The 25,661-nt window shown below is 52.3% G+C and overlaps 10 protein-coding genes across 10 annotated transcripts; 3 read left to right on the top strand and 7 right to left on the bottom strand.

Moving 5' to 3' along the window:
* The first annotated feature begins 2,506 nt into the window (after nucleotides 1-2,506).
* BDV17DRAFT_40591 (uncharacterized protein) lies at nucleotides 2,507-4,729 on the top strand. The gene is made up of 4 exons (XM_073764492.1): nucleotides 2,507-2,936; nucleotides 2,984-3,189; nucleotides 3,242-3,349; nucleotides 3,406-4,729. Exons 2-4 carry the CDS (start codon nucleotides 2,986-2,988, stop codon nucleotides 4,501-4,503), a joined length of 1,410 nt encoding a protein of 469 aa, XP_073617371.1. The 5' UTR covers nucleotides 2,507-2,936; nucleotides 2,984-2,985; the 3' UTR covers nucleotides 4,504-4,729.
* Nucleotides 4,730-6,678: 1,949 nt separating this feature from the next.
* Nucleotides 6,679-8,142, bottom strand: BDV17DRAFT_258931 (40S ribosomal protein eS24). Its single transcript, XM_073757391.1, has 4 exons — nucleotides 7,950-8,142; nucleotides 7,509-7,756; nucleotides 6,746-7,449; nucleotides 6,679-6,696 (listed from the first exon to the last, which is right to left on the bottom strand). Exons 1-3 carry the CDS (start codon nucleotides 8,024-8,026, stop codon nucleotides 7,373-7,375), a joined length of 402 nt encoding a protein of 133 aa, XP_073617370.1. The 5' UTR covers nucleotides 8,027-8,142; the 3' UTR covers nucleotides 6,679-6,696; nucleotides 6,746-7,372.
* A 17-nt stretch (nucleotides 8,143-8,159) lies between these two features.
* Nucleotides 8,160-9,827, top strand: BDV17DRAFT_258925 (protein-lysine N-methyltransferase). The gene is made up of 3 exons (XM_073757390.1): nucleotides 8,160-8,584; nucleotides 8,673-9,236; nucleotides 9,311-9,827. The coding sequence occupies exons 1-3, from the start codon at nucleotides 8,222-8,224 to the stop codon at nucleotides 9,467-9,469; spliced, it is 1,086 nt and encodes a 361-aa protein (XP_073617369.1). The 5' UTR covers nucleotides 8,160-8,221; the 3' UTR covers nucleotides 9,470-9,827.
* Nucleotides 9,828-13,620, bottom strand: BDV17DRAFT_258922 (uncharacterized protein). The gene is made up of 2 exons (XM_073757389.1): nucleotides 12,936-13,620; nucleotides 9,828-12,484 (listed from the first exon to the last, which is right to left on the bottom strand). Exons 1-2 carry the CDS (start codon nucleotides 13,110-13,112, stop codon nucleotides 10,277-10,279), a joined length of 2,385 nt encoding a protein of 794 aa, XP_073617368.1. The 5' UTR covers nucleotides 13,113-13,620; the 3' UTR covers nucleotides 9,828-10,276.
* A 53-nt stretch (nucleotides 13,621-13,673) lies between these two features.
* Nucleotides 13,674-16,962, bottom strand: BDV17DRAFT_258920 (putative Ran-binding protein (RanBP10)). Its single transcript, XM_073757388.1, has 6 exons — nucleotides 15,501-16,962; nucleotides 15,220-15,446; nucleotides 15,040-15,170; nucleotides 14,741-14,987; nucleotides 14,178-14,687; nucleotides 13,674-14,125 (listed from the first exon to the last, which is right to left on the bottom strand). The coding sequence occupies exons 1-6, from the start codon at nucleotides 16,274-16,276 to the stop codon at nucleotides 13,995-13,997; spliced, it is 2,022 nt and encodes a 673-aa protein (XP_073617367.1). The 5' UTR covers nucleotides 16,277-16,962; the 3' UTR covers nucleotides 13,674-13,994.
* Nucleotides 16,963-17,806: 844 nt separating this feature from the next.
* On the bottom strand, nucleotides 17,807-18,856 carry BDV17DRAFT_40448 (uncharacterized protein). The gene is made up of 2 exons (XM_073764490.1): nucleotides 18,282-18,856; nucleotides 17,807-18,222 (listed from the first exon to the last, which is right to left on the bottom strand). Exons 1-2 carry the CDS (start codon nucleotides 18,716-18,718, stop codon nucleotides 17,838-17,840), a joined length of 822 nt encoding a protein of 273 aa, XP_073617366.1. The 5' UTR covers nucleotides 18,719-18,856; the 3' UTR covers nucleotides 17,807-17,837.
* Nucleotides 18,857-19,500: 644 nt separating this feature from the next.
* On the bottom strand, nucleotides 19,501-19,916 carry BDV17DRAFT_258916 (uncharacterized protein). Its single transcript, XM_073757387.1, has 2 exons — nucleotides 19,777-19,916; nucleotides 19,501-19,718 (listed from the first exon to the last, which is right to left on the bottom strand). Exons 1-2 carry the CDS (start codon nucleotides 19,909-19,911, stop codon nucleotides 19,542-19,544), a joined length of 312 nt encoding a protein of 103 aa, XP_073617365.1. The 5' UTR covers nucleotides 19,912-19,916; the 3' UTR covers nucleotides 19,501-19,541.
* Nucleotides 19,696-21,629, bottom strand: BDV17DRAFT_258914 (J domain-containing protein). The gene is made up of 5 exons (XM_073757386.1): nucleotides 21,461-21,629; nucleotides 20,878-21,396; nucleotides 19,899-20,814; nucleotides 19,777-19,843; nucleotides 19,696-19,718 (listed from the first exon to the last, which is right to left on the bottom strand). Exons 1-3 carry the CDS (start codon nucleotides 21,500-21,502, stop codon nucleotides 20,368-20,370), a joined length of 1,008 nt encoding a protein of 335 aa, XP_073617364.1. The 5' UTR covers nucleotides 21,503-21,629; the 3' UTR covers nucleotides 19,696-19,718; nucleotides 19,777-19,843; nucleotides 19,899-20,367.
* Nucleotides 21,593-23,234, top strand: BDV17DRAFT_40333 (DNA-directed RNA polymerase I subunit RPA43). The gene has a single exon (XM_073764488.1). The coding sequence runs from the start codon at nucleotides 21,777-21,779 to the stop codon at nucleotides 23,064-23,066; it is 1,290 nt and encodes a 429-aa protein (XP_073617363.1). The 5' UTR covers nucleotides 21,593-21,776; the 3' UTR covers nucleotides 23,067-23,234.
* Nucleotides 23,235-23,403: 169 nt separating this feature from the next.
* nfr1 (putative AIF-like mitochondrial oxidoreductase (Nfrl)) lies at nucleotides 23,404-25,197 on the bottom strand (the record flags this gene model as incomplete). Its single annotated transcript, XM_073759936.1, has 3 exons — nucleotides 23,404-24,670; nucleotides 24,725-24,914; nucleotides 24,975-25,197. The coding sequence occupies 3 exons, from the start codon at nucleotides 25,195-25,197 to the stop codon at nucleotides 23,404-23,406; spliced, it is 1,680 nt and encodes a 559-aa protein (XP_073617362.1).
* Nucleotides 25,198-25,661: the final 464 nt, after the last annotated feature.

Genomic DNA, 25,661 nt, shown 5'->3' with positions numbered 1-25,661 from the left:
ACAAACAGATGTGACAAGTGAGAATTGGTCGAAAAGAAAGTGACACGACAAAAGTGAAGAAGAGCTGCTCCCAATGCGGAGCCGCGGTGATTGCCCTTGCCGCCTTCGGAGTTGTCACTTGCTTCCCCCTCGCTGATCTTCTGCAGAGGACTATGTTCTCAACAACCACGACAGTCAATAACCAGCTAACACCCACTCCACCAGCAGCCAACGCACCGGGGTTGGACTTCTGCAGCCCTCAAGGCGTCGTCATGTCTGATGCTGAAGGTAGCACACGCAGGGGCTACAGAACCACCGCCGTTTCGACGCAAGCTCGATTGTCACTTGTAATCGACATGTCCTCAGTCCTCAACCACCATTATGGCAGACTCTACACCCTTTGTGTAACAATCCCAAAGCCCGATTGAACAGCAGACAGGCCTGGTCAACAGGAACTCCCTCTGCAGGCTCTGGCTTCGGCTGTTGCTTGGCAGGAACTAGGTCGCCGTCTGAACAGGAATAGGAACAGGAACAGGGCGCGAATGCATAACGAATGCTCAAGCAGCTGATAGGCCTCGCTAGCCATCATGATGGAAATTGCAGTGCACTGCTGAACCCGATCGCTTTTCTCGAGACAGCCGATTCTGCTAAATGCAATGGAGCTTGGGTGACTGCTACCTTGCGTACAGTGACAATCATGAATGTAACCCGTGGTCATTGCTCACGGAGTATTTAACTGACCAGGTCTCTGAGTGCAGGGCGAGGCCGGTACTAAGGCACACACAAAGACCATGGCCTGAAAGTACACTACTAGTTCCACAACAGAGCGTTGGAAATAACGGTTGGAAGGCCTGGAATTCGGCACCATGCAGCTTGTTACAACAACCACTGTGCTGGGGAGCGATATCCCTTCGTTCACCCGGCCGGGTAACAGGCTGCTAACTCTATCTGAATCTGGGGTATACACGTGGTGGAGTTTCCAATCTGGCACAAGTTTCGTAATTTGATTGAGTTCGTCGGAGCTGATGAATGCCGGCTCGAGGGCCAATCGAACATCACCAGCGTTGTTCACTGGACCCTTCTAATTTGTGGCTGGCCCTATTGTTAACCGCGGATGCTCTTGGCCAATACATACAGGCGCAGATGTAAGGCAGGAAAGGATTTCCGCACACGTCATCTCTGCCTTTTCTAAGCATCCCTGCTATTTGCCATTTTCGATCTGGAAGCGATACAGAGTACATTCGCTATTCCAAGCCCTACCCCTGAGACAGCTCCACCTTTGACTATTCCCGAGGTTCGCCTCAACTTCGTCGAGGCATTAGGACTTCGATCCGTGAATTCATGGATAGAGCTTGACTGCCACAAACACCGTATCAAGCTGGTAGGCTCTCTCCGTGACGAGAGCAGATGCAGCCCATTGAAATTGGCACAGCCAGCTAGCTAGTTCTTCCAGGCAAAGGCGCGCAGTTCATACTGAAGGTACTTTTTTCGTTTGCTTGCTCGCACAGAGTACCCCTGGGCCGCGTGCATGTTCTGAGATTAGCTTTACGCGCATACTGGATCTTGCCTACTGGACCAGCAAAGCTCCATATTATCCAAGGCACCGTCGGATTGATTCGAAAGCTTCTCACTTTATTGCTCGGTGATTGGCTATCGTTGTCCTCCTTGGCAGCCAACCCGGCTGCTGTCTTGCTTGGCCATGCTCCAGGTTGACAGAGATCTCTATATCGGATCTACCGAAATGATAAAGATGATACAAGTGGGCGTCGCGCGCAAACTGCCCAGTCCCGTCGAAGAAGCCTGGGCCTGAAGATTGCTGGAAGTGCCTTAGCTCGGATTTCTATCATGTGTCACTGTCGGACTCATTGGGAACCCAATGTTCCACTTTGACCTAGAAAACCAAGTCTGTCGCTCATACGCAGACGTGGACGTCTCTGTTCCGAAACATCAGCTCCATCAGGACGGGGTGGCTCGTTTGCAGAGGCTTGTGCATCTCGCACTTGGATACCAAGGCCGCACAAGTGGAGTCCAGATCGTGATGCTATCGTTGACCTCATTCGAAATTACTGACGTGCTGCAAAAAGTACGCCTTTAGACCGCCTTCAGGTGGTGGTTGTTTGATGTTGAGGGCACATACGGCCGAATCAACATGGTTTGCCGCCCCTCTTTCTTCAACCGCAAACAACTAGTTCAACTTCCATTTGTGATCAGAGACATGTTTAGCGCTCAGAGCACTCGTGCAAACGTAGTCGGCAGCTGTCCATCTTTCAACACCCGTGCCAGCAGAAGGTTGGTGATACTTACCTCTGGCGCTTGACACCAGCAGGTCCATCGCGCTTAGTAGACAAAGAGGGAACTTTACGGATGGCTTCAGCGGGCAATCGACCGGAACTCCTACTGGGAACCTCTATCACCTTGCTACGTCGGGAGTTGTAGATACGAAGACACCAACTGCGCAGTGCAAGCATGACTGGTGCTGTGCGACATTTTCTTGTGTCACTACCGTCACACCCAAACATACTGCGTGCGTTCTGATCTCTCGCCTCCAACAACTGGCTCGGCCCCGGTCAGGTAAATGGGTAGGTGCAGCTGCCTGTCTATACGCTGGACGAAGAGCCTAGTACGTATGAGTGGCCACTGGAACTTCTCAAATCAACGGCCAATGAAGGGACCAAATCTTGGGGGTGGGCGTCTTCCAGACGAGCTCGCAGGAGGGCGACAAAGGTAGCAAAAACAAAAGGGAGCAAAAAGCCAAGGAACCAGAAGAAAAAAGTCCTGGTGCACTGGCTTAAATTTGGTTTGTATCCATCCAGCTTACACCCTACCCGGCTCCTTTCTTTCCAGTCGACGTTACAGAACGCATGACCTTGTCATCTTATCCAATTTCGCTTGCTCCTGGTAACCTGCTCAAAGTACCTTTATCTACGCTCGTAACCCGGCCCTCATCTTCTACATATGTGAGTCGCGCGATACAACATGTTTTCTCCCACGCTGATTGATGAAGTCATGGCTCGACCATTCTATCCTCCCGACGACGAGGTCGGCTTTGATCCACACACCCAGCGAGGTATTCTGTCGTTACAACGTGCTCTCCAAAGCGACCCGCAGCAAGAGAACCTCGACAGAACCCTAGGCTGCTTCAGTACGGGGCAAGAGACTGAGGCGAAGGCTCATGGCCGAGGCCAGACAAGACGGCGAATCCCAGTTGCAGTAAGTTGCTCTTTTGTGCTATATGAGAAACTGGCAAGCCTGACGTTATCAGTGCTCGAGGTGTCGGAAACGAAAAATCAAATGTAGTGGCGACGATGGTGATGGTCAAGGTTGTTCCAACTGTCGAAGTGCTGGCAACACGCAATGCCACTTCCTAAGGGCAAGAAAACCCCCCTCGCACGCCGCTTTCTTCTATGTCTCTAACGGACTGAGCAGGTCAACTCTGAGATGTTGCAGACAAAGGGTTCTGGTTGGCCCTACCCCCCGAATCCGTCACACGCCCCTTCCTCAACCAGGATGAGAGGCGTACCTACCACCTTCTCCCATCACCAAGTGCCTGCGTTCTCTCGGCCTCCAGACTATGAACTATCCCCAGACTCTCAGATTCCTTATGGTCGACAGCCCTTTGGGCTTGAGCCTACCAATAATTATGAGAACAATACTTCGACACAAAATGTCCAGTCACCCTCGGCCTATGCGCTACCAAACTCGCCGCAGATGTTCTCGCCAGATTACTGCGGACTACAGTGGAATTCGAGAGGCTGGGGAGTAATCCTGCAGGGCAGCCGACCCCCTGCCGAAACGATGTACTCGGAAAGTGACGCAGAAAACCCCCTGACGCATCAGGCTTACCCTTACATCGTCCCTGGCCACGGTCCACAGACGACTGAAGCCCTCAGCATGGCACCTGTACAAGCCTCGCTGACAACTCCGGGTCAAGAAGCAGAGCGAACACCTGACCTTGTCGATCGAAGCCCGTTCGCCGGAAACGCCAGTGATCCTGTCACAACCACGGGTGCACCACCCTCTGCCCACGAATATAGACCAGCATATCGTTGGGCACCAAGATATGAGCCTCGAACATCAATGCCCCCGTCGTCACACATGGCCCTCGACCCTGCCATAACGGGACGCAAGCTGATTACGTCCGCTGGGCCGGATATGACGTTTGATTTCCTACCGATAGCGTCGAGCGGGTTACCTTCGCCCATGCTTCGGTCATCTGGAGCTTATGCGGGCTTTAATGCCTCAGCACGTACTACCGAAGCTACTGGCGATCTCCCTGGAGACTCTTTTATTCGCCATAACAGGCGGATGTCGCCGCTTACAGACTATCGACCTGATACCTATGGGTATTCGAGGCCAGCCTACAGGAACCGCCCGGAGCCAGATTCGACTTCTGAGAGCACGCTGATCAACGGACTTCCGTATACGCGGCCAGCGGCTCCGGTTAGTCTTCCTGAGATGGATGAGAAACCTGCTCTACACACCCTCGTCGAACATCCGGTGTACACCGGCCTCTGCTCTCAGTAACGCCGGCAGTCTGATCCCTGGAAAAATTGCGTCGATCATATGTGCAAGGTTGGTTTGGGAAACATCATGACAGTGGCAAACAATCGGTTTTCATTAAACGCGCAAAATCCGAGGTCAAGAAAAAGAAGAAAAAAGCGCAAAATGGAGCCCAAGAACCTGTCAAGTGTGTCAACCTTTTGTGGTTGCATATCCTTTTCTTTTTCCCTTCCTCTTTTTTTTTATTTTTTTTTTTCCTTTTTCCGTTCTATCTCCTGGCTCCTCTTCATGTTTCGGACCTTGCGGTTCGTCCAATGGGTCAATTCATCATACGTATCCTTCCTCTTCCAAAATACGGCAAATCCATAAATCCATTTTCATATACGAAAAGACTGAGCTGTCTAGCCCTTTGTCTACAGGCCGCTTTACCCTTGCGCTTATGGGCTTAATTTAGCTCAAACTCGAATCTAGCCTGTATGGAGTCATGGACGGCACACCAAATTTCAATCATATACTGTCATTATCTCACGATGAGCCGTGGCTTGGTTGTTTATTATGATAATCGCTTGTTGCAATGTTGTTTTTTTGTCTGCTGTACCGGCCACTACGTCGGGGTCGGAGTCGGGGACCGCGACAGTGACAGTGATACACTAAATTGCGTTTCGTCAGTGCTTAATTCTTGCTTAGACTAATACCCTAATGACATGTCTTCAGATCTAATCTTAGTCTTCTTTTGAGTTAACGGTCTGAACAAAATCAGATGCCGCATCTTGGACCCCGGCGAGGATCATAATCCTGGATCAGGGATACTACTTTTCGATATCTAGGGATACTACACAGCTACGACTATGAGTCACCCCCGATCAGCAATCCCGGTCCTGCTGACGACGTCGAAGCGCTGAGGCAATGTTTGAACAGAACAATGATCGAGCTTCCTAAGATAGGACTTCACCCGGGGTATCCCTCTCCAATTTCGACTCTCACAAGACAAACGACGACAGGTCGACGCCTATCTTCGAGTCTAGAGCTGGCCAACTCATCTACCAGCATCCTTGCCTGAACCGACTAGCAACAGCTACTCCAGGCTGAATCATGATACAACCCGGCCTGACGTGCAGACTGTGCAGTCTCCCGGGGAACTTATCTGCCCTGCGTAACAATGCCATCCTCGACTGACACCCATTTGCGTTTTCCAATTCTGTGCGGCTGGAACTCGACCCCAGTATCAGTATGCAATCAGTTCCTAATATAACCTAGGTCTAACGCTTTCTTGCCTGACCTCCCTGTAGCCAAGACCCACTAACCTAGCTAGAGTATGCACGTACATCTGTCCCTGGGCGATTGAGCAGAAGATCCACCGGAATTGGGTCCCCGAGAAGAAGAAAAGAACATGCTGGAGAAGACATGAAGAAATTGAGTTACGGCTGAGTCTCAATCCCACCCAACCGTTCTAGCAGTTAGGTGCGTCCCGTTCCGCCGGGAGGAAGAAGAAAAAGCTACCCGGGGTGACAGATGGCAGGATTCTCGTCTGAGCTGCCGAACTCGAATCCATCCTGCTGCAGGATACTCGAGGATGACCGAGATGATCCGAGGCCGTCCATTGGGCGGGGATGATTTGCTGCTGGCGCTTGCTGGCGCCGATGGGCTGGTTTCTGGATCTAGGATCGGCCAGGTATTTACTTAGGCTAGTAGTTCATGGCGCACTGCTCTGCAGGATAAACTTCAACTAGATGGTTGGGTTTCAGGTGGTGGAGTTGATAGATTGACTCTGAGAAAGTGCGCAAGCGAGCTGAGTTGAGCAGAAGCTCTTAGAGAGTAGGGACTAGGGTTATGCGGCTAGGTAGATGTGGGTAGTAATCGACGAGACGTCCTATAGAACGTCCAGAAGCCGAGGAGTGAAGATGCGCGACAGGGATATCCTTTCCAGACGATCGGTTCGGCACTTGCAGAGCGCAGTAGTCTCAACTCTGACTCAGATTCTGCATGATTTAACTCAGCTTTGCCCATTGTTTGGGGGTACTTTGTATTTCCTTCAGAGGGAAGAGTCCGGTTGGTGGGCGTGACGCTAGGATGAGGCTTGGAAGATCAGGTAGCGCGAGAAGGAGGCGTCGTCGAGTGTTTTTGTGTTCTTGCAGCTGCATGAAGTTGATCAACGTGGCTGACATTAACATGACAGTATGATTGACAGACGCGGTGAGTCGTGACAGCGCAGTAGCCGTACGTCTTTTCTTTTTCCGGCTCGTTTATGGGGTGAGCTAATTGTCAGCACTTTTATATCAAACAGCCAAGACAGATAAAGACTGCATACGGCAGATCAATCGGTGATCCGATAGAAGTAGGCATGTTTCAAGTATGGCATGAATGGCCGTCATGAAGAGACTTGGTTTGAAGCGGAATGGAAGCGGACCCTCGCACCTTCCTCGACGTACTTACCAGACCCTACTACTAGTGATACGTGCCGAGCTACACTACTCTGTACTCTGTTGGCTCTTCGCAGTATGGAAAAAGGAAATGCATTGACAGCCGACTAACGAAATCCAAGACCAGATCCAGTGAAACGGTAATGAAATTTTGACCTCTGAAACCTGTCTATCCGTGGCTTGGTGAGGACAATGGTCGAAAAATGGAAGATGACAGATAATGATACACCGACCGGAACCTTGGACGAACATGCTTTTTTTGTTGTTCTTGTTCTCTTCTGTTGCTAATCACAGGGTTGTTGGGTTCATCATTATTATCATTGTGGACAACAGCGATGCTCTTGCTTGCTGCGCCCAAGTCCGAGTGCGAATCCGAGTCCAGAATCAAAACCAGAATCAGTACGCCAGTTTTCTCGCCACAATCTCCCACCAACCCCCGAGCACCAACACAATCATTCGAGAAGCGCACACGCTTAGTCCTTGCTCTTCTTGGGGCCCTTGACCTTGGCGATACCGCGGAACTTCTTGGAGCGGTTCTTTCTTTGCTTGCCTGGACGATGTTAGTCCAGTTCCCTTGGTATGATAGCGAGAATCGAAGAGGTAACGTACGCTGCTGTCGGCTGGGCTTCTCGATCTTCTCGCCAGCACCAATACGGATGAGACGGTAGCGAGGCTCGAACTTCTTCAGGGCCTCGGTGGAGTCGTAGATAAGAGCAAAGCCGGTGCTCTTGCCACCACCGTACTGTGTGCGGAAGCCGAAGACGGAAACCTGGTCCTTGTTGGACTTGTAGAGATCGGCAAGCTTCTCACGGAGCTCGTCCTTGGAGACGTTGGCGCGGTTGGGGTGAAGGACGTCACTATCACGAATATCAGCATTCAGTCCAAATCCTCCTCGTGTGTGCCCCCAGGTCCAGGTCCAAAACTCGACCCCATCTCTTCATCATTGTGTGCCCAAATCATTCCAATCAAAATCCCAGTATCGTTTCTCGTCCAGTTGATCCAGTGTACGCAGCAGGTGGTGTAGGTAGCAGGCAGGAGAAGGGGTCTTACACGACCATCTGCTTGCGGGCAAGCAGAGGATTGCGGATGAACTTGCGAGTCCGCAGGGTAACGGGAGCGTCGGCCATGGTTGTGGTTTTTGTATTGACAAGACTGAACCACCAGCAGCGAGAATGACAAGGTCAGGGGCGGTGGTTGGGATGTCGTTGTCGTTGTCGACTGTCGATTCTGGCGGGCGTCGAGATGCGCTTCGTCAATTTCGTTTTCTTGTGCAAAGTCGGCTGTGGGCTCGGCTAGGGCGCGCTAGCCCGAAGTGGTTAAGAATGCACGTGACTTTATACTGCACCCACCCAACAACGGACCAGACTATACGGGTCGCGGAGAACTTTCGGAACAGCTTCTATTATTGCAATTGCACTTACTCTGTACCACAGACGTCTTCAGCAATTGGCGCCATGGACACAGTTTCACTTCTAACAGCGCAATACTTCCAACAAGTCGAACCGCCGTCTCTCTCCCTCCCCGATGGCCCCGCCCTCGTCTCCCCATCCATTCAATCCGCCATCTACGAGAACATGTTCAACGAAGACACAGCATGGCCTCTCCCTCCAGCATCGTACCAAACGCGCGTTCTGAAGTCGATTATTGCCCGGATCGAAGAATCTATTTCCGACCCTGAGGAGGATGTATGAGTATGCCTACGCTTTCGTCTTGTTAGCACGAAGACAAACTTGTCGCATCGCAAATAGAAGAACGAGACTGAGACTGCGATAGGAAATCATCGACAGCCTCATGGAAAAATGGACCACCCTCCTTTCAACACCGAAACCCTCCGGCATTGAACAAGCACAGAAACTTACCTACATCAAGTACAGCGCTCCGAGCGCGCCCTTCCCAGAACCAAAACAAGCATCGCACCCACTAAGAACAGACGAAACGTCAAAATCAATCATAACGTCCGAAAACCGCTCCTTAATCCTATCGTCCGGTACGACTGGTTTCCGCACCTGGGAGGCAGCCCTGCACCTAGGCACATATCTCTCATCTACAGATTCAGGCAAGGGCCTGATAAAAGGCAAGCGCGTTCTCGAACTTGGTGCCGGGACGGGGTTCCTTTCGTTCCTGTGCGCGAAACATCTACATGCGCAGTCTGTTACGGTTACGGATCACGAGCCTGGGCTTATCGAGCAGATTGACGATTGTATTGGGAAGAACGGGCTGAGTGACAAGCAGATTCGGGCGGGGATTTGGGAGTGGGGGAGGCCGTTGGAGGTTCCTTTGCTCGTTGGTGCTGAGAATGAGAAAGTCGAGTTTGATATTGCGCTTGGGGCGGACTTAGTATGTCCTCTCGTCGCCTCGCCCTGCTTTTCTCGCAAAGGCAAAACTGACCTACGGACTGACTCCCTTGATAGATCTACGACTCAGACATCGTCCCCCTCCTCGTGTCAACGATCCAAGACCTCTTCTCGAATTACTCGCTCCACGAATTCATCATCGCCGCAACAGTCCGGAACGAAGATACGTTCCAGACATTCCTAGATACCTGCGGTAAGTCATGCATTCCTCCCTAATTCTGCCCGCCTTTTTCAGCGTCAGAACGATCTTGCTTCGCTCTCCTCTCCTCGCCTGGCTGTAAGTGTAGACATCTGACCCCGGACTTGTAGCCCGGACTTCCCTCGCCGTAGAGCAGATCCCTTTCCATTCGCCGCCGAGCGAGAGCCAGGCGGGGTTCTTCCACTCGACGAGTATCCCCATCCGGACGTACCGGGTGACGCCCTCTGAGGTTTGAGGTTTAGGTAGTTTGCTCCTGGAACTGGACAGACTACGGACTATGGCTGGTTATGTATGGGTGGGAAACGATGAGTTTAGCTCTAGCATGAGAGACAACTATCATATCTGAAGTATGAAAGAATGAGCATATGTCGAATCTATACAATTCAATTTGCCGCATACACTCCGTACAGCTGCTCTGATAACAGCAATCAAGCTGAGTTTACGATTTGATAGAGTCCAATAAATGATGTGGTAGTTCACAAAATAACCCAAAGCACAAAGCAGGGAGCAAACAACTACCTAGAGATTCTAACCACCCCCACCCCCAACCCAAAAAGAGAAGAGTAGAACATATAAAGCTAGAATAAGAAAACCTGAAACGAAATATTAATAAAAGCGAGTGAACCGTCGCTCATGGGTATCATAATATAATGTATTTATAGATAAAAATGCCAAAAGAAAATGCCGATTTCAAATGAGAGTGCAAATCCAGAGTCCAGAGTCCAGGGCCAAATGCAACAATCACTGCCCGATCCAACGCAATGCAAGGTATATATAATCAGATGTGATATAAGTAGGAAATAAGAGGGGAATAAACAGAGACTCTACTCAGCCAGACTCTCCCGCAAAAGACCCTCGTCGAGCCGCTCGGCATGAACAGAGGTAGGCGCCGGCGGCGCCGGGCGAAACCCCATGATCGGACCCTTCTGGTTCACGCCTGGATAGCGGAACCGGAGGGGCGGCCGTTTGGGTGTCTGTACTGGTGCTGGTACTGGTGCCGGTGCCTGAGCCTGAGCCTGAGGGCCCGGGTACGAAACGGAGCGTGCCATGACAGAGCCTTGTTGTGATTGAGGACGGGGTTGATTCTCGACATTGGAGTGTGTCGAGGAAGCGCAGGATTGCACGGGCGAGGGCTCCTCGCTGACTACTTTCAGGCTGCGGCTTAGGCTGCGGCGGGAGACTGGTCTTGACGGGGTGTGCGAGTGAGAGACTGCGGCTGTGCCCCAGCGGCCGCGGACCCAGCCGCCGACGCGGTGGCCCAGGGTGAGGATTTTGTTTGGGGTGAGGGCAGAGTCGTCCAGAGAGGATGGCAATGAGGTGCTGTTGTCGGCTTGAGGCTGATCCTGTGCTTGTGCTTGAGGCTGAGGCTGCCGGGGACCAGCGACAGATGCGAGGAGGGACTGGGGTGATTGGTGAGAAGATGTGGGTTTGGCGGGCTCTTTCCCTGCTATGACGTTGATATTTGAGGTGGTAGGTGGTGTAGAGGCGAAGTCGGAAGACATAATGCGGCGCTGTACCTGAAGTGGTAGACCACCTGAGATGTATCCACTCATGCGAGATGGTCGGTGGCTGGGCGTGTGAATGTCCATGCCTGCGACTGAAAACAGGCTCTCGTGAGATGCGGCCCGACGAAACCCCCGATACGACGTGGAAGTCGAAAAGACATCGTCATCTGCCACGGGGGATTGCGCTCGAGAGATTGAGATCCCATCCTCATTTTCCTCGGGAATCACAGATTGTAGCTGAAACTCGCTGAAATCATCGTCACTCAAAGGTCCGCCGTCCGCCCCGTCCAGCGTGCGGTAGGCATCTGAAGGCCCGCCACTTTTCCAACGACCATTCCTCAAGGGCGACGTGAAAATCGCACTGTCAGGGCTGGTGGGCTGCGACGAATCGAACCCACGCTCCACGCGATCAAAAATAGAACCAGAAGACCGATAAGCCGACTGAGGCGAGCTGGCCATGGAATCAGGCGGCACAGGAGACTGCACCGGCCACCCTTGAGACCCAGGCGGAGGAATCGAAACGGATGTTTGTGAAAGAATTGTAGAAGCTGAAGACATTGAAGTTTGGGGTCGATGCTTCTTGAGTTTCCGGGGGCCCTGCGAATTCGAAATAGCAGACAGAGGCGGATTGCCCAGGGAACGGCGCTTGTTGGAGCGACGAAAAAGACTGCTCTTCTCCTTCTTCGCGGCGACTGGAGGTGTGTGGTAGTGATGATGGATATGGAACTCTTGCGATACCCGACGCGACTCGTTGGCGCTCAATTCCTGGCTCAGTGTAGTTGCCGGTCGTTCGCCTTCAGCAGCCGGTGCGAGGGGGTGGTGCGACACGATCTGATCTCGTAGATTCTGGACCTCCTGGTTGGAGCTCTCGAGCATCTCTCGCAGCTCCACGATCCCCAGCTGCAGATTCGCATTATCCTGAAGAATGTCTTTTACAAAACGCGAGACCAAAGTTGTCCCGCCACGACCGATGTTCTGAGCAGCAACAGCTCCCTTGAGCCGGCCAGCGGCACCTTCAAGCTCTCGCTCAACCGTTCGTCGCCTCTCCATGCGCTCAACCAACTCAGCATGTCGCTCGCGCTCCTCTTTGGCCTCTTTCTCAATCCGATCGATCTGATCGTTCAGGTTCTGGAGAGTACATTCCGCCTTCTTCCACCGATCGATAGCCGACCTAGAGTCTTCCTCAGCCACCGATAGGCTCTCGTGCAATCTCGATTGCTCAACCTCCATATGCGTCAGCTGCGCCTCGAGATCAGCAGCGCGCGCAGCAGCCGCAGTCAAATTGCGCAGCTCCGCCTCGCTGCCCTCGAGGGCAGCAGTGAGCGATTTAGCATGAGCATCGGAGTCGGCGACGGCCTTGTTGAGGCCCTCCAGCTCGTCTAACAGGTTGCGGTTCTCCTCGACAATTCGAGCATTCTCGGCCTCGACCAGCCGCTTGTCGCGTTCGAGGACCTCAATGCTAGCGAGTAACCTCTGGCGGTCTGCTTCCGCCTCGGCCATGTAAGACTCATGGCGATGGAGTAAAGCCTGGAGAGCAAAAGTTAGCGATGAGTCACTCATTGCAGGCCTGGTGATGGAGATCAAGCATGTAGACGAACAAAACAACTAGATAGAATTGGGGACGGGCATTTCGCGGCCATCGACATGGCCATAATGCGACGACAGCAGCAGCGATACGCCGATTCCCTGATCGGCGCAAAGGAAAATAACAAAAAAGTGGTAGAGGAATTTAAGCCTCAACAAGCAATGTCGCTGAGGCACAAAGGTATGTGTAACAACAACCATCAGGAATGCGAGGAACGACGACCAGGACCAGGGTCATGATAAATACCAGTCATGCCACTAGCGCACGTCTGACAGGCAGTGACTGCCACTGGGCCAGACACTGGCGATGCGGCCAGTGCCCAACCAGCACCGAGGCCAAGAATGCAAAAACCAAGAAAATCATGCATCGCAAGTGCAACGCAACGCAACGTACCTGACCTAACCGCGCGGCGGTCTCGAGGTCCTTCTCCAATCCCCCCAGCGCATCGTGGTTGTGCTGGAGGAATGCGCACTCCTCCCGGCCACAGCAGCAGTGGAGATCTGACCGAGTGGTGGTCGAGTGGGTTGGAATGTGCCCCTCTGGCTGGCTCGTACTGGGGTCGGATTCCATGGTTGGAGACGGGGGTTGCTCCAAACCTGTAGACCGCAACTGACGATGCAGACAATCGGAAGCTGGAATGCAGGTCGATGGATAAGTGAGTTCAATGAGTTGGCAGTGGCACCCCTCTTGTGGAGCGATGAACTGGTAAGGTAGACAGGCAGGCCTACCGTTTGGCTACCAGGTCATCGAGCAAAGAGGTGGCTGGTGAGTAGAGAAGTTGAGTTGGACAGGAGAACGGGAGGGAAAGTTGGTTTGTTGCACGTGGAGAGAGAAAAGAAAGGACGCTATGACTGTATTGCTGCGATTATCTCCTCGGCCATGACTATACTCTTGTTAGGGAATGACCTCAACGGCAGCCAAATCATCGCCAGAAGCAAAAATAGATCACAAAAGGCGGAGAGACGAACGCCTGATCGTTTATTAGCTGTACATATCGATACAAGTGATACTAATATTACGCCGATATCTAGGAAGATATATGTAAGATACCGTATCATACTTAGACCCTGCTGCCTGTACGAGTCTACATAGCTTTACTGGCATTGCTCATTAATGTTAAAGAGAAAATAATCTTGCAGTAAATAGAGAAGTTTCCATAGTTTATTCACTGTGCGATGGATGTAGATAAATCGTCATCGCTGAGCAGTGCCTGGAATCCACGTTCTTAGCGGATGTCCGGCTATTACTTACAGGCTTACAGCACGCCTGGTGCATGTTGCTCGTTCTTTCAGAAAGTAGAAATTGGACTTCAAGTACAACGTAAAGAGCCCCATGATTGGCCGAAGTTGAGCAGGGTCATATAGTCAAGAGAATAAAGATATAGTGCCAGTCTTCAGGTACCATACATACAAACCATAATCCATCCCAGGCGCCACGACTCAAACCGGATGCCTATTGCAGAAAATCATTGCGTACATTAATAAACGCCCCTGCGCCCCCTTCTTCACTGATTTCGTTGACCAATACCTCCGTTTGTTGGTACAGCCGCTCCAGAGCCGCTGATGAGGACTTGCCAAGGGACACTGTAGATGTTAGGTATGGACCATTGAATAGAAGGGTAGAGATAGACCGTACCTAATATTGCCGAGTTCAACTCTTCTGCAACTGTAACACGCCCGGAGGGGTCCAGGTGGTGGCCATGTACCGACCGTTTTGGGTCGGGATATGCTACTAATGAGAAGATGTCATCAAGCGTCTTCTTGTCTCCTCCGTTCTCATCGGTTGGATAATCCATCCGAAGCTGTTGTCCGTACTGCACCGCCTCGGTGAGGAGCTCATTGGACTTGGAGGCCGTCTCGGTTTCCTCCATTTCCATGCCATCGGTCTCCCAGACATCGGAGTCTTGCATCTTCTCGTCAAGCTCCATTTCCTCGTCGAAGACGGCATTGTCGGTAAAACCGTTGGTGGCTTTCCCTTTCTTTGCGGATGATGACAGCTCAGTACAGCGCCGCATCATCTCTAAGAACTTTCGGCATCGCAGCTTGAAGTGTATGTGTGGGTACTGCTGTAAAACATTGGCATAAAAAGCATTGGTGTATTTGAGTGCTTTGTCAATATCTCCCTCTAGAATAGCGGCTCGAATTTCTAGTCAAAATCAGCAATCTGTACGATACTCGGCTTCGGCGGCTAGGTCATACTCTGTCGATTTATTGCTTCAACGTCCTCCTCCACCTCATACTTCTTGAGCTGCGCCTGGCGGCCATTTGCTAGCGCCTGTGACTCAGCGGCAACCTCTTCGGCAAAGGCTCGCGCAGTCTCAATATAGCCGTCATGAGCTAGGAACTGCGCAACTAACTCCTGCAAGAAGGCAGTTTCGTCTAGTGGCGGTTGAATGTTGGCGATACTTGTCAAGCTTATCTCTGAATGAATCGTATTCTTCTCCTTCTGTTGTGTATTAGCCATCATAACCGCCATCCGGGATCGACGCCTAGCATACCTTAACCATTCCATCAATATCAAACATAAACGGTTGTTGACCGAAGTTCGCGGACAAGTGCACCGGCGGGTTCTTCTTGACCCCCACAGACGGATAGACTTTCAAGTTTCGCAAGTCCCGGAAAGCGATACCTTGTGGCCATTAGCTTCGCCCGCGTTATCCGGCCGAATCAAAGCATACCTAGAAAGACCCCGTTCTTGGTAAAGAAAGCACATCCGGTGGAGAAGTTCACCCCGCAGCCCACAGTATCGTTCACACCAAAGGTCGGGCCATAATGTCGCCCTTGCCCTTGACTCTCTCCCAAGAACATCTTGCCATCGTCGCCGTGGTATGCCCAGGATTCCTGCTCCCAGCCGGGGAGCCGCTCAACCGACGCTTTGCTACTCGAGAACCCTATCCCGATCATCCTGCTATTGTTAGCTGTTTTACATCATTGTCAAGAATTGTGAGACTGAACGCACCCCTCCTTGGGCTTAGAGTGTATTGTAATCTCAAAATAGTAGATTCCGCATTGCGGCGGCATGAGGTGATCCGCCCGGACGGAGGCGGCCTCATGATCCTGCTTGTGTACCGGCCCGGTATATCGAAGCTCCAGACCATTATTCGGGAGCTCCAATCCGGGATATTTATCTGAATCACTCCATCGGGATGGGAGCGGCATCGGATGGTCGTCATCGTCGCCGACGGGTTCCCTATCGATGATATCATACGTCATTCCGCGGTATGAAGGCGCAATCCGGGGCAGATTGCCCTGTGTTGAGGAGACTGAAGCTGCATCTCGTTGGGATGCTGGCTTTACGCGACGAGCGGCATCAAGGCGGGATATGTATCGGGAGTTGCGGAGGTAGGAGGGTGTGAGGGAGGGAGGTGTGTCGGAGAGACTACCGATGTTCTGAAAAAAAGGGTCGCAAGCCGGGAAGCTCGCAAACTTCCGGGAGTATGGAGGAAGCGAATTCCCTGGGGATGAACTCCAGGGTGAGTTCATCTGCATCTCTGCATCCAAGGCGGTTGATTGCCTCGAGGGCCGGAGGTCGGGGTGGAACGGCGGGGTATAAGACGAAGTGGAGTTCAACTGCGAGAAGGGAGTGGTAGGCTGAGGCGGTGCGGCGGCAGTTCCTGAAAGAACTGAGGCGTAGGAGGAGCGACGAGGGATAGAGGATATACTCGGTGATGAGTATGTGGTGGTGAGAGGAGCTCGAGGAGCTCCACCGGAAGGGGAAAAAGGCGTATCAGTCATGCTGTTGACGTCTAGTGGAGGATCAGACCCAAGGCGGGTACTATGTATGAAGCCCCCTCACGCGCGCTGTTATCAAGGCCTGGACTGAATGCGAAAACCCCAGTCAACCGCAGAAAAATCTCATCAAATGTCCTTTTCTCGCCGACCGACTGCCCCTTTCCTTTCTTGTTGTTTCCTTCTATCCGGGGGTTCTCTGGTCGAGTGTATCTTGTTCTGGTTCCCAAGAAGCTATCCGTGATTGGGGTGGGGAGGTGGAGCAAAGTCTGTCACGATCACCGTCACCAACGCTTGGTACAAAGACAACCTTGAGAGAAAGGCACGAAATGTAGGAAGCAAGAATAATTTTTAAAGGCAGAAAGACGTCGCAAATGATCAAATAGTAGGCGAATTAACGCAAGAGAAGCTTGAAGCAACTTTGGTAACGGTTCCTGATGAGAATAAACATCACTGGTCGTGTAGTAACAAGAAGGAAGAAAAGACAGTCTCATAAGACGATAGGAGCAGATGACCGGATACTCCGAAACAGACCGAGTCTGGAGAGAAAAGGGATGAAGAGGAAAGGAGCAGGGTAGTTAGAGGACAAGGTTAATTGGTGATGGCATGACAAACTGCGGGGGAGAGAGTCAAAAGGCCTTGACGGCAGCACAGCCGGTTGAGGGGAACTACGAGCCGGAGATTACGTTCGCTACAGTACTATTTCATGGATTAATACTAGGCCTTGACAACTATTCGGTTGCATCATCTTCGCAACTAACATGAGCATAAGAGTCAGTAGTAGGTAATATCCCGCATTCGATTCCGATCTAGAATTCGGAGTACCGGGTTTATATTCACCACAAGAAGCTTCAATATCCGAGACAAAGGCAGTGAATACAGTGCAATGAAGGAAGCATTTTATCTACATCCGACAAAATACCCATGGTGTCAGGGATTGGAGGTTCCTTCCACCTATCCGCCGCGAGGACGGTTTATCCCAGCAGCGAGGGCAGATGACCCGCGCATGTCGCCTTCACTGCTTCCAAAGATAGATCTATCATCTTGTTGGACCCGAGTCAGGTATGGCTTCTAACAATGACCCTTGTCATCAGAGATCAAATTACACCTTCTAGGACCAATATCGTGAACCAGGCCATGGCATCGTAGGAGCAGTAATGATAAAAGTGGCCTGAGAAGTCTAGGTAGAAAAGTATGTGAGACGTGAGGGAGGAGAAACCGCACTCCCGTATGATTGTTCTGAGATGCCTCGTCCAGTCGAGGAACCCATTCTAACCCTAAACCTGATAGTACAAAGTGGAAAAACACGAAGATGCGAGCCAAATGAAGTAAAATAAAAGCACTTCAGGCATGATAAATGCCATAACAATCCAGACAGCCCCGGTCGTAAAGGGCTGCTGGGAGAAAGTAAATAGCTCGCGTGACCAATCCGGTAATCGAACCAACGCCAATAGTAAGATAGCAAAATCCGCTCCTGAGCTCACCAGCCAACTAAAAGAAATATAGTAATGTCAAAATATGATATACAAGAAGGTGACAATAAGCAAACATAAGATTTCATGGCCGCTTAGGCCATGGCAAGAGCAGGCGAGGATGCCTCGACCATGCTCGCATGAGCCGGCGTGACGTCTCCGTCTCCAGAATTGCTCTTCTCACTGGGGACGGCGCTCGCACTTTGGTTGGCTCTGCTGTCGCTATCGCCGGTTGTGAGGGCACCCTCTTTTGCCTCCCCATTCGTTTCCTGCTTCTGTGCTCGAGGAGCACTCCAGGAAGGGAGAACCCATTGCACTCCGGTGAAGCTCTTGAGCTGGAACGGCTTGCGTTCCCATTTGCGGCATGGTGTCCCGCTTCGGTCGAGGGCACGAAGTCCGGCGTTGATTGCTCCAGTGTTGGCTTTAGGTCCGAGTCGGTGCGTGGTGCTCAGTCGGACGTTCTCAGTGGTCCCATCCTCACTATGACAGCCACGTTAGTCTGAACATTTGAAATAGCGGGAAAGGGAATAAAAGCGTACAGTCGAGGCCTCTTCTTAGGCCCGGGTTTGCCTCTCGGCTTTGGCCCATTGTCGGGAGTCCCAGTTGGGTTGCTCCTCTTCGTGCCAGGCTTCGGGCCAGGGAGGCTCTTCAGGTTTGCGTCCGCAGAGGTACCGGGCACGGGCGTAGACGCAGCATCGGAGGCATTGTCCACGGAGGACGCAGGTGGTGGAGGCTCTAGGCCGTTTGAAGCTGGAGAAGAGGGAGCCTCCTCCTTGGTGGGAGGAGAGTCGGACGCCGACTCCCTCTTTGCGCTGGTGGCCGCGGAGCTGTTCCTCTTCTTCTTCTCCTTGGTCTCTGGGATAGGCGCGAATTTCTTTAGAAGATTGGAGGAAAGCTTAAGGACGACGAGCAGTTTCGAGGTCCCAGCGCCGTTGGAGCGACCGTTGGCGCGCGACGTCGAGGTAGCAGCCGGCATGGTTTCGTCCAATAGTCGAGTTCAAAGACGACTCCTATAGATCGGTTGCCTGGGAATCTGTAATTTCTTTTTCCTCCCTTCGCTTTATTCTTCCGGTCGGCCGATCGACAGACTCGAGAGGAAAGGGACGAAGTAAGCTGGTCGAGTTCCAGAACAGCGAGGTGGCAGTGTAGGAATTTAGTCGATGATAAATAGCAGACGTAAGCTGTGGTGTTTGAGATGGGATAGAACCCGGGTTGGGGGCCTCTGGTACGTCAACCGTGGCGCGAAGGTGAAGTCAGCGCGAGGCGAAAGTCTGAAAAGTCTTGTCAAGGCAAACGTGAGGCAGGGCGCGGTGACATAGTCCGGTGGTGAGGTGAAGATGCGAAGGTGACGATGGAGAAGTGGGATGGGAGATGGGGAGAGAAGAATAGAGGGAGAGGGAGGAAGGGGGGAGGGATGATGATGGAAGGGATGGGGATGTCGAGGCGCCGTGTGGTTTCATTGTTGGGCGAGTTGTGTGTGTTTCTGTTCTCGTCTAGGGAACAGCCAGACACCAGACTTTCGGTGCGTCAGTCAAGGAGAGAAGCCGACGGTGAGAAGAATGATCTGTGCTCGGGTATGTATCGTACTGATACGGAATATATTACACTGGCTATAGTACCGCCTAAGCAGTGTATAATGGTGTAATTGACTGTACTGTAATTAACCATACATCCCATCTTTCGTCGCTGTCAGCTGTACCAAAGACGAGGATGACTGCCAAGTGCGTCTATTAATGTCCAATTCTCTCAGGAACAACTCAGTACCTGCGAATGACCTCCTGTCCATGGTCAATTAGTTCTTAAACAGCCTTCTTAGCAAGACAGTTCAAGCTACTGTGCAAGAGGATCCGTGACCATCCGAGCAACCAATTCCGCGAGACGCGTAGCCGCAAATCCGCGATAGTACGCATCTCGCCGTAATCTCGCCATGCTCGCTCTCCTATCACCAGCGGATCGCCCAGGCCCGCCGCAACCAGGTTTGTTCAAATTGGAATCCTCTCCACCAGCACTACTCACGAATAACCCCCGTGTCAGCTCGCACAGCCTACATACAGCAGCCATGGAACAACAACCCAACATTACTGCACTCTCACTATGTAGACTGCTCCTTCTGGTAATGACTTCATGTCGTGACCTCGACTCACTGGATAGATCACACCCACACCTCATGTGGCCGGTCACTTCATGAGTGACTGACTCCTGTTGGAGCCATGAACTACCGTACCGACCGCCGTGATTACGCCGTTACCATTCGCCTCCGTCCCAGCTCGGAGTCGGAACTAATCAATCAGTCGATGAAGCGCCTGCACTCAATTATGGAATATGGAGTATACTGCCGACGAACCAAGAATTATCTTCGGTCGTCTCGCCACTTTGGCGCAACACTCTGTATTATCTCCAGGCGAGTTGGATCAGAGGCATTAACTTCATCGGTTTACTCGCTTCTTAGTTATGCCCATGGTCCATTTGTTATATTGGCTAGCCTGGCGCAATGAGCATAATTTTAGGAGATGCCAGTTATGGCAAGGCTGCAATTATATTACGCTTCTAATGCTTGACTAGACGAACCAGAAATATGCGCAAGTACTATAGACACCAACATTGCCGACAGCGCCGTAAATGACTTTATCCATCCTTCTTCTCCAACTTCCTACGCTCCACCACCTCCTTAACAGCCTGCTGCACCCCAGAACTCCCGCGAACACTACTCAGTACCAAACCCTCCTTCATACCCTTGCGCAATGTAGCAACGCTCTCCCTGTCGCCCTGGAACGGCGCGAACCCCAGCTGCAGGAGCCGCGTCGCTTCAGTGTCCGTAGCGCGACTGAGGTGCAGGAGCTGCCCCAGGCGCTGGACAGTCTGTGGATAAAGACGATCGGGCGAGTCGGCATTCTTCGCTTCGGGAGGCGCGATCTGCGATATGAAGATATGCAAACTGAGTGAGATGGTCTCTGCCATTTTCATGATCTGCCATGGGAGCAGGAAGAATGTAGAGGAGATGAATACCGGGCCTTGATGGCTGATCAGGGCAAGGTTCAAGGTGAACAACGCGGCGAATGCAAAGAAGCGCCACTATACGATATCAATCAGCAAAAATTCGGAAGACGCAGGGTACAAGGACAAAAGACAACTTACATAACGACCCCAATCAGACCACCAAGTATAATTCAAAAGCAGCAGCCCAATAAACGAAATCAAATAAGCGGGCACAGTCTTCATCAACCCAGCCAAAAAATATCCATGCGCCGAGTCAATATTTCCCCAGTCCTGAATCTTAGGCCCCCACATATCATACGCATACCTCTTGACCGGGTTCGTGAGCGTATCCTGCGCCTGCTTGAGGTACACAAAGAGATCGCTCGAACTGCCCGCCCCCAGTTTATCCGGGTGATGCTGCGCCGCTAAGCGTCGGAAGCGCGCCTTTATTGTCCGCTCATCGGCGAGCGGCGACACGCCTAGGACTTCGTAGAAACTGCCTTCGCCTCGTATCTTCTGGTATACTTCGAAGAGGTTGTAGAGGAGGTAAGTAGTTACGATGGCGATGAAGATGCGACGGCGGTCCCGGGCGTATCGTGGCGAGCCGGGCTGCGGCTTTGGATCGCCTGCGCGGATAGTGATGCCATAGTAGACATATAGGACTGTGTTCGTTGCATACTGTTTTCAATGTCAGTATGCGGAGCCAGGAACCACTTGGAGGAGCGGGTAATTGTCAACTCACCTTGGGTAAAGTATACCATCCAATCAAGGACAAAATCGACATAGCGGCTCCGCAAGAGTTCGCTATGAATAGAGTCAGTATCCGCTAATTTTGGAACAAATATCGAGGTCAATTACCTTCGAACCCACCACCTGTCTGATAAAGAGATGCCGCGGCAATGCCCCCGTTGTTGTCCAGTCCCGACCGCCCCTCCCACCGCCTTCCCAAACAACTTCCCCGCCGGAGAATCGAAAAAAAAAAGTAGACGAGAAAAAGCTTCACGCCCGCACCAACTATACAGTCTGCGCATTCGCCGTACAGCTATCCCGCGGTAACAATGGCCATCGACGCAATGGAGATCGACTCTACCCCCGTCTCCGCGAGCCAGGTAGAGTCCGAGAAAGAGCGCAAGCGCAAACACAAGCACAAAGACGAGTCGTCGAAGAAGAAGCGCAAGCACGAAAAGGACGGAGCCGACAAGGAGAAAAAGGATAAGAGCAAGAAGAAGGATAAATCCAAGAGCAAGGACAAGAGCAGCAGCGGCAGCAGCAAACCAGACACTACCAGTACACCACAGAAGAAATCCTCTTTAAAACCCAATACTACGACTACAATCCCGGACTCGCCGTACTCCCTCACAACCGCAACGCTCTACCTCCCTCTCTCGCCCATCTCCATCTCCCCGACGCACGCCCTCGCCTCCTTACTAGCAGAGCACCTCTCCCCGCTGCTCCTAACATACTACCCCCCTCTCCAAGGGATAATCCTCGCCTACTCCAATGCGTCGATATCCAGCGAACCACCATCATCATCCAGCTCATCGGCAACATCAACATCCCCAAACCCACAACCCCTGACCCTCGCAACCACGGCTGGCGAATACGGCGTCATGTACGTCTACCTATCGGCTACATTCCTCGTCTTCCGGCCGCAGCGCGGGCAGACCCTCGAGGGCTGGGTGAATGTGCAATCCGAGGGCTTTCTCGGTGCCGTCGTGCTGAATTTGTTCTCTGTGGGAATTGAGCGGAAACGACTGCCCCCGTCGTGGAAATGGATTCCGCCTAGTGAGGAGGATGAGAGTGGTGAGAGTCAGCCTGCGACTGCGCAGACGAGCGAGGACGAGGATGGTGACGGTGAAGGGAGTGCGAAACCGCCCTTCGACCCGGAGAAGGAACTCTTCAATCCTGTCCCGCTGGCTACAGAGTCGAACCCCTACTCGTACGACGCAGATAACCAAGACGAAGCCGAAGCCCAAAATCAAGACGGCCTCAACACCGAGAACGAAAACCCCATCGGCTCAGGCGAAGACCACTACGAAGGCCACTTCCAATCCATCTCTGGCCACCGCGTCCGAGGCACAATCAAATTCCGCGTCGTCGACATCGACGTCATCCCCGGGACCGAGCGCGACCGCGGCTTCCTGAGTATAGAGGGGACGATGCTTTCGGCCGACGAGGAGGCGCGCGTTCTAGAGGATGAGCAGAATGGGGTCTTTGCGCCGAGTAGCGCGCTTCCGATTCGGAAGCTGGTTGTGCCGATGGCTTCGGGGGGTGTTGGGGTTGATGATGTTTTGCTTGATTCGCCGAGTAAGAGTGCGAGTGCGAAGAAGGGGAAGGGGCGGCGGTGATTTGTTGGGTTGATGCTCTGAAGGGGAATAGCAGTAGGATAGACGCGCATCTCTAGTTGATGGAGGTGAGATGTTTGCCCTGTCTGCTTGGTACTGTACTTATTTACCATGTTGATGTTGATGTTGATGCTCGGCGTTTTACGGGTCAAAAACTGCTTTGTTTGCTTCATCTTTCCAGCCTAGTACATAGAGCTTGTTTTATCTTCAATCGATCGAGCAACTTGACTTAACCTATTGGACTCTGAAACTACTTCTCCACATCATAGATTCAACCCATAATCATATTCACACATCATCAAGCACAGCATTACATCCATTACTTCAAGTTCAAGCCAACCTAAATCCTAACCCCCTTCGGCACACCCACGCTAAGCACATCCAACCCGCCCTGAATCTCCTTCTTAGAAGGCATATTCTTCCTACGCATCAACTCCGCAGACTTAACCATAACCGGATCCATGCCCATCGTAGCAACAGCAACAACAACATCCCCCTTTGTATAATACGCTGCGAACTTCCCATTCTGAGGCTCACCCTGCAGAATGAGATCGTCCCATCCGTTCGGCGTATTCCCGCAGTATCGCAGTTGCGCGCCGAGAGCGGACCAGAAGATCGGGATGAAGACTTTTGGCTTGATGTTGGTGAGAGAGGTGGTGTTGTTCGACAGGGATGAAACGATTGTAGATGCGACGCTGCGGCCGGCGTTTTGGGCCACGTTCCAGTGTTCGATGCGTGTGTATGTACCGCCAGATTCGGTGCCGGGGCCGTGGTACGGGTATGTGGCGATGTCGCCGATGGCGAAGACGTTGTTGTCGAGCCCTGGGACGGCGAAGTGTTCGTCTGTTTTTATGGAGCCATCCTTCTCTAGTGTGACGGCCGGGTTACCTTGAAGGAAGTCGGTTGCGGGTCGGACACCAACGCCCAACACGACGACGTCGGCTGGGAGGACGGTACCGTCCTGCAGGTGCACGGCGCCGACCTTGCGGGTGTCATCGTTGGATGGGGTAGCCTTCGACACGCCGGCAGAAAGCTTGAACTTGACACCGGCCTTTTCGAGGTTACGCTGGAAGATGCGGCCGACTTCGACGCCCATTACGCGTTCCATGGGGGCTTGTTCCTGGCCGACGATGGTGACTTCGTTGTCCTTGGCTAGAGCGTTGCCTACTTCCATGCCGATGAAGGAGCTGCCAATGACGACGACCTTCTTCTTTTCCTCGCCGATTGCGTTGAGGATTTGTTGCACGTCTGTCACAGTGCGGAGCTTGAAGATGTTCTCCAAAACTTGGAAGCCATCAAGGGGGAGGTTGCGGGGGACACCGCCAGTAGCAAGAACAAGCTTGGTGTAGGGGAATGTCTTCCCAGAGCGGGTGACGACGCTCTTCTGGCTGAAGTCAACCGAGGTCACCTCGTCGGACACGGTCTCGATACCGACTTCCTTGTACCATTCGGGCGAGCGCCATTGAATCTTCTCTGGGTCTGGGATCAGAGCTTTAGATAGCTTCGTACGGTCGATGATGAGGTTAGGTTCGCGAGTTATGATCGTTATAGCTCCGCTGTATCCCAGTTCTCGAATAGCCAGGACGACACCGAGCGTCCCGGAGCCGCTAAAGATATGTTAGCCACCTCTTCAATGACAATAACAGAATGTGAGGCCTCACCCTCCTACAATGACCAAGCCCCCAGGGCCAGAAGCACTGCATTTATGCTCTGAGATCCGCTGGCCAGACTTGATAGCCGACTCTTCACCACGAATATAAACAGCACCGCCCTTCTCCAGCAACTCAAAGGTGTTCAGCGCAGCAGGAGCAGGGGCATCCTCAATATCACCACTCTTAACATTGAAGCAGGCTGTAGAACGCATCAGTCCACGCCCGTAAATTTATCTCTCCCAGTGAACACATGACTTACCTCCATGCCACGGACAAGTGATCCTCCCCTCAGGCGAGACAACACCATTCTTCAAGGGCGCACCATAGTGTGTACACTTAGGACTAATGGCGTGCACTTTATCCTCGTATTTCACAAGCAGAACTTTCCCATCTTGTACGCCCTCGACTTCAGCCTCGACCTTGTCGAAGTTTTGGATGCCCGATAAGGACGAGATGTCCTTGAGTTTGTATTCCTGGGCCATGGTTCGCAGAGTCCTCGAGAATGCAGGAGAGCTTGTTGAGGAGAAGAGTCTTGATTGGTGAGCTCTAGCGTAGGGAAGATGAGTTGTGGTTTGAGTTGGACTCTGTGATGGTGAGGATGGATGGACACAGCACGAGCAGGCGCAGGAAGAAGAATTGCGACAACCACAGCGGCAGCGCGAGACTAAGGATGAAGATGAGGACGAGTGAGAGACAAAACGAGCGGTCGAGAACAGAGCAGACTGGTGAAATGGACGAGGCCAAAGGATGAGCTTCCGGCGGGAGGGAGCGAAAGAGAAGAGGGGCACATGCATAAGTCGTTGCGTGTTTGGAAGAGGGATGGTGTACAGTATAGTGGTCAATCTTGCATCAGTCAAGTACAACAACAGGGTGAGGTGGGGGAACTGGATGAAAAGGCAGGATAAGCTGGCCAGCAGCTATATCTCCATCCTCGAATTCCTGTCTC

Source organism: Aspergillus undulatus (genome assembly GCF_047715775.1).
Source record: "Aspergillus undulatus strain CBS 261.88 unplaced genomic scaffold BDV17scaffold_14, whole genome shotgun sequence".
NCBI classification, from domain to species: domain Eukaryota; kingdom Fungi; phylum Ascomycota; class Eurotiomycetes; order Eurotiales; family Aspergillaceae; genus Aspergillus; species Aspergillus undulatus.
This window is presented reverse-complemented; position numbering and strand designations above follow the sequence as displayed.

Bases quoted from the DNA above. Each gene is read 5' to 3' on its own strand.
- BDV17DRAFT_40591 (XM_073764492.1), top strand. From the start codon at position 2,986: ATGGCTCGACCATTCTATCCTCCCGACGACGAGGTCGGCTTTGATCCA. The intron at 3,190-3,241 runs GTAAGTTGCTCT...TGACGTTATCAG, and splicing joins GACGGCGAATCCCAGTTGCA to TGCTCGAGGTGTCGGAAACG. The intron at 3,350-3,405 runs GCAAGAAAACCC...CGGACTGAGCAG, and splicing joins CGCAATGCCACTTCCTAAGG to GTCAACTCTGAGATGTTGCA.
- BDV17DRAFT_258931 (XM_073757391.1), bottom strand. From the start codon at position 8,026: ATGGCCGACGCTCCCGTTACCCTGCGGACTCGCAAGTTCATCCGCAAT. The intron at 7,757-7,949 runs GTAAGACCCCTT...TATTCGTGATAG, and splicing joins GCCCGCAAGCAGATGGTCGT to TGACGTCCTTCACCCCAACC. The intron at 7,450-7,508 runs GTACGTTACCTC...AACATCGTCCAG, and splicing joins GAAGCCCAGCCGACAGCAGC to GCAAGCAAAGAAAGAACCGC.
- BDV17DRAFT_258925 (XM_073757390.1), top strand. From the start codon at position 8,222: ATGCACGTGACTTTATACTGCACCCACCCAACAACGGACCAGACTATA. The intron at 8,585-8,672 runs GTATGAGTATGC...AGACTGCGATAG, and splicing joins TTTCCGACCCTGAGGAGGAT to GAAATCATCGACAGCCTCAT. The intron at 9,237-9,310 runs GTATGTCCTCTC...CTCCCTTGATAG, and splicing joins TTGCGCTTGGGGCGGACTTA to ATCTACGACTCAGACATCGT.
- BDV17DRAFT_258922 (XM_073757389.1), bottom strand. From the start codon at position 13,112: ATGGAATCCGACCCCAGTACGAGCCAGCCAGAGGGGCACATTCCAACC. The intron at 12,485-12,935 runs GTACGTTGCGTT...TTTGCTCTCCAG, and splicing joins CCGCCGCGCGGTTAGGTCAG to GCTTTACTCCATCGCCATGA.
- BDV17DRAFT_258920 (XM_073757388.1), bottom strand. From the start codon at position 16,276: ATGACTGATACGCCTTTTTCCCCTTCCGGTGGAGCTCCTCGAGCTCCT. The intron at 15,447-15,500 runs GTGCGTTCAGTC...TAACAATAGCAG, and splicing joins CACTCTAAGCCCAAGGAGGG to GATGATCGGGATAGGGTTCT. The intron at 15,171-15,219 runs GTATGCTTTGAT...AATGGCCACAAG, and splicing joins CAAGAACGGGGTCTTTCTAG to GTATCGCTTTCCGGGACTTG.
- BDV17DRAFT_40448 (XM_073764490.1), bottom strand. From the start codon at position 18,718: ATGCCGGCTGCTACCTCGACGTCGCGCGCCAACGGTCGCTCCAACGGC. The intron at 18,223-18,281 runs GTACGCTTTTAT...TGGCTGTCATAG, and splicing joins CCTAAGAAGAGGCCTCGACT to TGAGGATGGGACCACTGAGA.
- BDV17DRAFT_258916 (XM_073757387.1), bottom strand. From the start codon at position 19,911: ATGAGGTGTGGGTGTGATCTATCCAGTGAGTCGAGGTCACGACATGAA. The intron at 19,719-19,776 runs CTGACACGGGGG...ATTTGAACAAAC, and splicing joins CTGTATGTAGGCTGTGCGAG to CTGGTTGCGGCGGGCCTGGG.
- BDV17DRAFT_258914 (XM_073757386.1), bottom strand. From the start codon at position 21,502: ATGTCGATTTTGTCCTTGATTGGATGGTATACTTTACCCAAG. The intron at 21,397-21,460 runs GTGAGTTGACAA...CATTGAAAACAG, and splicing joins GATGGTATACTTTACCCAAG to TATGCAACGAACACAGTCCT. The intron at 20,815-20,877 runs GTAAGTTGTCTT...GATATCGTATAG, and splicing joins GGTCTGATTGGGGTCGTTAT to TGGCGCTTCTTTGCATTCGC.
- BDV17DRAFT_40333 (XM_073764488.1), top strand. From the start codon at position 21,777: ATGGCCATCGACGCAATGGAGATCGACTCTACCCCCGTCTCCGCGAGC.